The 7,973-nt window shown below is 44.3% G+C and overlaps 1 protein-coding gene across 2 annotated transcripts; it reads left to right on the plus strand.

The window, feature by feature from the left end:
* Positions 1-352: 352 nt before the first annotated feature.
* Positions 353-4,998, plus strand: LOC149466293 (uncharacterized). 2 transcript variants are annotated; one of them, XM_089672981.1, is made up of 5 exons: positions 353-416; positions 1,925-2,073; positions 2,337-2,441; positions 2,709-2,810; positions 3,247-4,998. In XM_089672981.1, exons 2-5 carry the CDS (start codon positions 2,037-2,039, stop codon positions 4,230-4,232), a joined length of 1,230 nt encoding a protein of 409 aa, XP_089529107.1. In that variant the 5' UTR covers positions 353-416; positions 1,925-2,036; the 3' UTR covers positions 4,233-4,998. The 2 variants fall into 2 exon arrangements, with proteins under 2 accessions (XP_089529107.1, XP_089529108.1); XM_089672982.1 differs by lacking the exon at positions 353-416 and adding an exon at positions 961-1,357.
* The last annotated feature ends 2,975 nt before the right edge of the window (positions 4,999-7,973 follow it).

The following is a 7,973-nucleotide window of genomic DNA, read 5'->3' on the forward strand; positions in this document are numbered from 1 at the left end:
CCGTTTATTTTTCCAAGAAAAAAAATCCAGTCTCTTTTTTTACATAAAACTCTTTTTAGTTCTATAAATAAAGGGTACAAGAGCAGGACAACCGTCTTTGATGGGAGAGCAGGAAGTGTCTTCAGAGCAGGGGGAATGGTGGACATTTTCTTGTAGCTCACTTGTTAGCTCTTGTACACTTTATTTATAGAGCTAAAGAGAGTTTTATGAAAAAAAACCAGACTGAAATTTTTTTTCTTGGAAAAATAAATGGTCTCATTCATAAAAAATGTATATAATTAAGTATTTCTTGAGTTGTCCTCAGTGCAGGAGGCAGCCATTTTGTTGTAGCTCAGAGGAGAAAGGTGGGAGGGGTTGTTGTAGTTCAATAAGCAACTTCCTGATGTGAAGCTGGAGAGTGTGTTCCCAGTGAGGAGGTAATGATGACGATAATAATAATATATATATTTTTTTTAGAGGAGGAAGAAAGAGGGGGGTGTCAGAGCTCTGTGTGGACTGGATGAGGGGGGATTATGTCACCTCTGCAAATCATTATTTTCCTGCAAGTCCTCTGATGTATTTATTATTGGTACTTGGGTATATAGTACACAGTGCTTTAGATATGTAGTGTACTGTGTACAATTGAAGGTCCCATACACATACTAGGGCCAATTTGGACAGGAGCCAATTAACCTACCAGCATGTCTTTGGAGTGTGGGAGGAAACTGGAGTTCCCAGAGGAAACTCACGCAGGCACAGGGAGAACATGCAAACTCCAGGGAGGTGGTGGTGTGGTTGGGATTTGAACCAATGACCTGAGTGCTGTTAGGTGGAAGTGCTAACCACTTAGCCACTGTGCTGCCCCGGTGTAGTATATTAGATAGGGAGCTCTGCTGGAACTGTAGATGATCACATTGGGGAATTCACTAACCTGTGTCTTTGCTATCTAGACCGACCCAGCCGCTTTCTAGGCTAGGTTCACGCTACCACGTGTCAGGACCGCACACAAAACCCATCCCAACACGCACAGAAACCCACCCCAACACATCCTCCAATGCGCTCATTTTATTGCGCCTGTTGTGCGGCACATTTTTAGAAAAGGTTCTGGGACTTCTTTTTGTGTTTCTCTTGCATAGGTCAGCCCATTGAAATGAATAAGCTCCCCTACACGCAACGGTGATCTCATCCACTCCCTATCTAGCGACAACAGTGGACCATACGCATGTAGTATTTATTGAAATGGCCATTTGTAGCTTCCATTGGAAGCCCGTGTAACGGGGTGACAACACAGGAGCACAATTAACAGGGAAAAAGCATTCTCAACCTTAAACAGGAAGTGCCCGAACAACAGCAATGCCTACTTGTGCTTTCTATCATGGTATGAGGAATGTGACGTGGGAGTATAGTTTTTTGGCAGACCGGTTACCTTAGGCTACTTTATGTTGGCCAAAATTTAATTTGTTAATATTACTTGGAGTATATTGAGAGTGTTGGCTTTTAATATTTTTTTATTACAGGTACTTATATAGTACTATTAATTTACACAGGACTTTACATGTATAACAAATTCACATCAGTCCCTGCCCTCAAGGCACTTACAATCTAAGGTCCCTAACTCACATTCATACATACACATACTGGGGCCAATTAACCTACTAGCATGTCTTTGGAGTGTGGGAGGAAACCCACATAGGCACAGGGAGAACGGGGAGAGCTGCTGGTAGGTGGTGCCGTGGTTGGGATTTGAACCAGCAACCCTAGTGCTACCAGGTGGAAGTGCTAACCACTTAGCCACTGGGCTTCCATCTCTGCTTCCAAGCCATATAATCAAAGCCACATGAACTAAAGGTATTCCAATATTGCATGTAAGTTATTCCTCACTAATAGAATATCAGAAGGCTGAAATTGTTCATCTTCATAGGTAGCATTATTCATTCTTTTACAGCCTGGGCGAGCTCAGATTGTCATGGAGTTATCTTCCTGAGCGCAGACATCTGACAGAACTTTGCAGGTCAAGTGAAAAGTTCGAGTCCAAGGATCAGAAGAAGGACCTCTTGATGGAGAACCAGCCGCCATTCACAAATTCAGAAACAGGTACATGAAGTTATTAGCAGCCAAGAGACGTGACCAGTCTCCCCCCCCCCCCGCACACACTCTCTGGAGTCTCTCATACATCATGGAGTTATCTTCCTGAGCACAGACATCTGACAGAACTTTGCAGGCCAAGTGAAAAGTTAAGAGTCCAAGGATCAGAATTTATTATCAGCCAAGAGACATGACCAGTCTTCTCCCACACACACTCTCTGGGGTCTCATACATCTCAGTACAGGGGGCTTCACTCTCCTCTTTATTTACAGACCCCGGAGGCACCAGAGAGACTTGGAGAGATGTCAAAGCTGAGGAGGAGACAGAAGGGCATGTGAGGGTTAAAGTGGAGGAAAATCCTATACCGATCGGCATTGGTAAGTAATAAACACTAAATCCTGAGAAGAGTCCCAGATCCTCCTTGTTCAGTCACTACAACAATCCCTTCTTCTCTCCCCTCCTCTGTCAGTAGACAGTAATGTGCCAAGTGGGGGGGGGGGGGTCAGGAGCCATCAGCCTCTATTAGACTCCGGCCCTCCTCCACATCATGTTTTTGAGACGTGACCAGTCTCCCCCCACACATACTCTCTGGGGTCGCTCATACATCTCAGTACAGGGGTCTTCACTCTCATCTTCCTTCACAGACCCCGGAGACACCAGAGACACTGAAAGAGATGTCAAAACTGAGGAAGAGGAAGAACATGCGAAGACTGAAGTGAAGGAAATTCCTTTGGGGATCGACACAGGTGGGCAATAAAAGCTACATATAGAATATGACTAAGGACTTGCCTGAGTCAATAGAATGATCCTTTCTTTTGCCTGTCAGGAACTTTAATCAATTAAGAATTTGAACTGGGTGAGATCAACATGATTGGAGGACAGGATGGGGTTCTCATCACACACTAGGTGTCATGAGAACCCAAGAGCCAGTAGTGCAATGCGCAAGCCATGGGGCTCCCTTATTTCTACCCTTACTGCTTCCCACTCAGCTGCCAAGAGGTATTTGGTCCCTTCTCTGTTGGATACCTCTGAAAACTGAACATGGTGGACATGGACAGCTTAGCTTTGTGAGGGTGTTGGTTGCGAGGCTTCATATTAGCAGTCAAACATAATGTTGTCTTGATGTTTAATTGGACCAAAATTCTCCTTCTAAACATTCATATAATTCTTTGTTTCCTCCAGATGGGCAATACAACCGGAGAAACCAAGAGGTCCATCAAATCATCTCTCCAGGCAGTGAAATCAATTATAATGATGTGACGTCTGATTCTTCAGAAGAAAGCCCTATTACACCGATTCTTCATCCAGTACTTCAAAGTGTTGATCTATCGCCTCATAGTGGGGGTTTTCCTCATCCTTCTTCTCTGATCAACCACCATGGAGCTCAAAGGGAAGGTACAATTTATTCCAAGCATGTTGAATGTTTTGACCGAAAGGAGGAGCTCACTTCACGCCAGAGATCTCAGGAACGAGAGAAGCCATATCCATGTTCAGAATGTGGGAAATGTTTCTCTCGTAGATCGCACGTTATCACCCATGAAAAACTTCATACCGGGGAGAAACCTTATTCATGTTCCCAATGCGGGAAATGTTTTACTCGTAGAGACAATCTTTTAATTCACCAGAGGTCTCACACGGGGGAAAAGCCATATTCATGTGTGGATTGTGGAAAATCATTTAGCGGCAGAGGCAGTCTTCTTATACATCAGAGAACGCACACTGGGGAGAAGCCATATTCCTGTTTGGAATGTGGAAGGTGTTTTTCCCAAAAACGGGAAGTCATTAGACACCAGAGGACTCACACTGGAGAGAAGCCATATAGTTGTCGTGAATGTGGGAAACGTTTTTCTTTTAATTCGGATCTTACAAAGCACAAAAGGGTCCACACAGGGGAGAAACCGTATCCGTGCTCTGAGTGCGGGAAGCGTTTTTCGCACAAAGGAAATCTCGTGTCCCACCAGAAAACCCACACGGGGGAGAAACCCTATTCATGCTCTGAATGCGGAAAATGTTTTTGCCAGAAAAAGGAGCTTATTATACACCAAAGAACTCACACGGGCGAGAGACCTTTTTTCTGTCCTGAATGTGGGAAGGGTTTTTCTCAGAAAGGAAACCTCATCACGCATTCGAAGACCCATGCCGGGAAGACGCCATATTCGAGTCCTTGATGCGGAGAACATTTAACTGAAGGATTGAGGGTTGGTAGACGATATAATGAGAATGAAGGAGATGTTTTTACGAGAGTCAACTCTTAAACATGAGAAGTTCATATGAAGAGGGCGTTTCCATGGTGGAAATATAGTTGTTTTACCTTGGGGGGGGGGGACTGGAACTTGGCGAATTGTTTGACATTTAAAGAGTAACTTCCATTGAGACCAAACCGTTTTTTGGTTTTAGTTAGAGAGTGGAAGAGTTTACAGGGGTGTCAAACTGGCGGCCCTCTAGCTGTTGCAAAACTATCCCATCATGCCTCTGCCTTTGGAAGTCATGCTTGTAACTGTCAATCCTGCAATGCCTCGTGAGAATTGTAGTTTGGCAACAGCTGAAAGGCCGCCAGTTTGACACCCATGAGTTAGAACATCTGTCAGTTTTGATTGACAGGTACAGTATACATCTTTGACGTATGTGACTCAGTTGGATTTCCCTTCACATACTAAGAAATGAAGGGTAGGAAGCGGTCACTGAAACAGAAAGTCACCAATGGAAGGTAAGAGCTTGGACAAGGTTCTGATCCTTCTCCATGCTACTGTCTTTGTCTGTATTGGAGAGATTTCCCATCAGTTTTCTGGAACAGGAAGTAAAAGGAAATCTCCCCAGTGGAGTCACAGGCACAAAAAAAAAACCCAAAGGTGCTAGTTCTTCTCACCTTGTCCAAAACTTTTACCAACTTTTGGCTGGAGTTTGGTTTTTTACTAATAAACAAATATAACACTATCAGTTTCATCAAAATTATTTTTTTTAATTTTACTCAAAAATGTCCTTCTTTGCACTAGTGGATCTGTTTTATCAGTAAATCTGGGGATAGCAATAAATTAAGATGGAGCCGACAACATATGGTGCCAGAAGCCTTCTAATAGTACAGGAGGCCTTCAAAATATCCCGACTTCTGAGGCATGAAGAGTTTCGGTAATCGTATTCTATAGTATGTGTCTGACCGGTCTATCTTCAGGCCTGATGATTGTAACACTCACCTCTCCTGGGATCCAGCGTCGGGGCTTCTCTCTGGCTTGAGGCTGATGAGACAACTGGTTTCATCTGGAGTGCCGGCTCCATGGCTAATTAGGAAACAACTTTTCGTGATTGATGCTCGCAGAAAGGGCCAGGCAATGCACCAACACCCCCATGCCTCCAGTGCCTGTTTCCCAGTTTACATCTCTGTCCTTTGAGCCAAGCACCCTAGCCCTTCTCCCACCTTGTGCTGCCAATACCCCATGTCTACTAGTGCACTCTGTGCCCACGTGTTTCTAAATGTGCTCGGAATTCCAGGTCTGCCCTTGTGCCTCCAAGTGCGCTCCTGTGTATGCCGTATCTTCAAGTGCAGCTCCTTTGCACCTCGTGTCTCCAAGCGCGCTCCAATCTGGCCTGTGGCACAGGCCAAGGAAATTGAAAGGTAGTCACCTGTCCGGGCCCACAAAGTCTACATTAGCCTAAGACAGAGGCATAAGAAGTTCTACAGCTGATCTGTGGTAGGAAATTTAAAAGTAGTCACCTGTCCGGGCCCACAAAGTCTACATTAGCCTGAGACAGAGGCATAAGAAGTTCTACAGCTGATCTGTGGTAGGAAATTTAAAGGTACTCCCCTGTCCGGGCCCACAAAGTCTACATTTGCCTGAGACAGAGGCATAAGAAGTCCTACAGCTGATCTGTGGTAGGAAATGTAAAGGTAGTCCACTGTCCGGGCCCACAAGGTCTACATTAGCCTGAGACAGAGGCATAAGAAGTTCTACAGCTGATCTGTGGTAGGAAATTGAAAGGTAGTTACCTGTCTGGGCCCACAAAATTTTACATTCGCCTGAGACAGAGGCATAAGAAGTTCTACAGCTGATCTGTGGCAGGAAATTGAAAGGTAGTCACCTGTCTGGGCCCACAAAGTCTACATTAGCCTGAGACAGAGGCATAAGAAGTTCTATAGCTGATCTGTGGTAGAGATGAAAAAAAGTACTGGAAAATAGTCCATCTGGGCCTACAGACTTCTTTAGAGAAGTCCTCTTCTCAGTAGACTTCTTTGAGAAGTCTACTGAGTGGGATCTGAGAGGGGTTTTGCTGCTGTTTTTGGGTATCCTGTACCCCAAGACATTTAAGCTGAGAAGAAAAGGATTGGAGGATCTAGTCTGTTTGTTGCCATTGGTGGGATGATGAGTTGTTTGGGTGCAGCTACTTGGCAGGTCACCATTAGGAAGGCTATCAGAGCTAGGAAGGCTAGGGGTTCATTGCTAATTTCACTACAGAAGTCTGCCAATTTTCAACCACTTTCCACTGGCTTTATGTGGCAGAAATGACCCAACGGATGAAGACAACTCTCCAAGGACAGTTGCAACTACAACAAAAAAATATTAAAACTGTCGCTGGTGGGTAGCCTTCACTCATTTTGATGTTCCTTGCAATTGAAAGCTGTCCGACATTGCTAGAACATGGCTACATGTACAGATTACTACTTCGGTGTTGGTCTTGCGATCAGGAGGTCCTTTGGAAAGATCTGGAATTCAGCATTGGAATCGTGAACGGGATCTGGCATGGCAGGACTTGCATTGATAGTTGCATCCTGGGTTTCCCTTCTCTGATCCCTCCATACTGTTCAGGGATAATGTGTTCCTGTAAACGGCGATCGCACCACACGTGAGGTATCTTCGAGAACGTTAGATCAAGAAGGATAATTCTAGACCCCAGACCTCCTGGACAAGTCTAAACTGGTAACCTGTAAAGGTGTTTTAAGTGCCCACTATGGAGAAATGTAACTGCTTCCCAGAACTACTGCTACAGGGCGGCGCAAAATCACGTATATATATACGTGATTTTGTATTTACGTGCAGGGTGTGTGCACTGCTCTACCCGTGCCGCCATTGGCAGCTTCAGCTGTCAATCACCGGATCCTGGCCGGAGATTCCCTGCCGACACCCAGCTATCACTGAGAAACACTGACGGGAGAGGTCTGTATGTAAACAATACAAATCTCTCTCCTGTCAGCTCCAGCGTGCTGCTTGGTATGGCTCTGCATGGCACAGCCATACAAAGCAGCATGTTTACAGTGAAACACACACACAGCACACAGTTAACCCTTTGATTGTCCCAGATGTTAACCCCTTCCTGCCCAGTGCCATTAGTACAGTGTCAGTGCTTTTTATTAGCACTGATCACTGTATTGGTGTCACTGGGGATGTCAGTGGCAGTTAGACAGTCCCCCCCCCCAGTGTCAGAATGCCCACCGCAGTCCACTGATCACCGCCATTACTAGTATAAAAAGAAAAAAATTCCAGTATCTATACCGCACTTTGTAGACGCTATAACTTTCACATAAACCAATTAATTTACACGTATTGGGATTTTTTTCTTTTAACCAAAGACATGAAGCAGAATACGTTTTTGCCTAAATTTATGAAGAAATTAGACCTTTTTTTTGTTTTTTTATTTATTAGGTATGTTTTACAGAAAAAAGTAACAAAAATATATATACAGTCAGGTCCATAAATATTGGGACATCGACGTAATTCTACCATTTTTGGCTCTGTACACCACCACAATGGATTTGAAATGAAACAAACAAGATGTGCTTTAACTGCAGACTGTCAGCTTTAATTTGAGGGTACAGTTTGCATATGTGCCTCCCACTTGTTAAGGGACCAAAAGTAATGGGACAGAATAATAATCATAAATCAAACTTTCACTTTTTAATACTTGGTTGCAAATCCTTT

This window comes from Staurois parvus, unplaced genomic scaffold (genome assembly GCF_062004578.1).
Source record: "Staurois parvus isolate SC_StPar_1 unplaced genomic scaffold, SC_StPar_1.0 ptg000132l, whole genome shotgun sequence".
In the NCBI taxonomy this organism is placed as follows: domain Eukaryota; kingdom Metazoa; phylum Chordata; class Amphibia; order Anura; family Ranidae; genus Staurois; species Staurois parvus.

What these genes read in the sequence shown, in the direction of transcription:
- LOC149466293 (XM_089672981.1), top strand. Translation starts at nt 2,037, where the DNA reads ATGGAGAACCAGCCGCCATTCACAAATTCAGAAACAG. An exon ending in TCCTATACCGATCGGCATTG is followed by an intron (nt 2,442 to 2,708) that starts GTAAGTAATAAA and finishes CTTCCTTCACAG; the next exon opens with ACCCCGGAGACACCAGAGAC. An exon ending in TCCTTTGGGGATCGACACAG is followed by an intron (nt 2,811 to 3,246) that starts GTGGGCAATAAA and finishes TGTTTCCTCCAG; the next exon opens with ATGGGCAATACAACCGGAGA.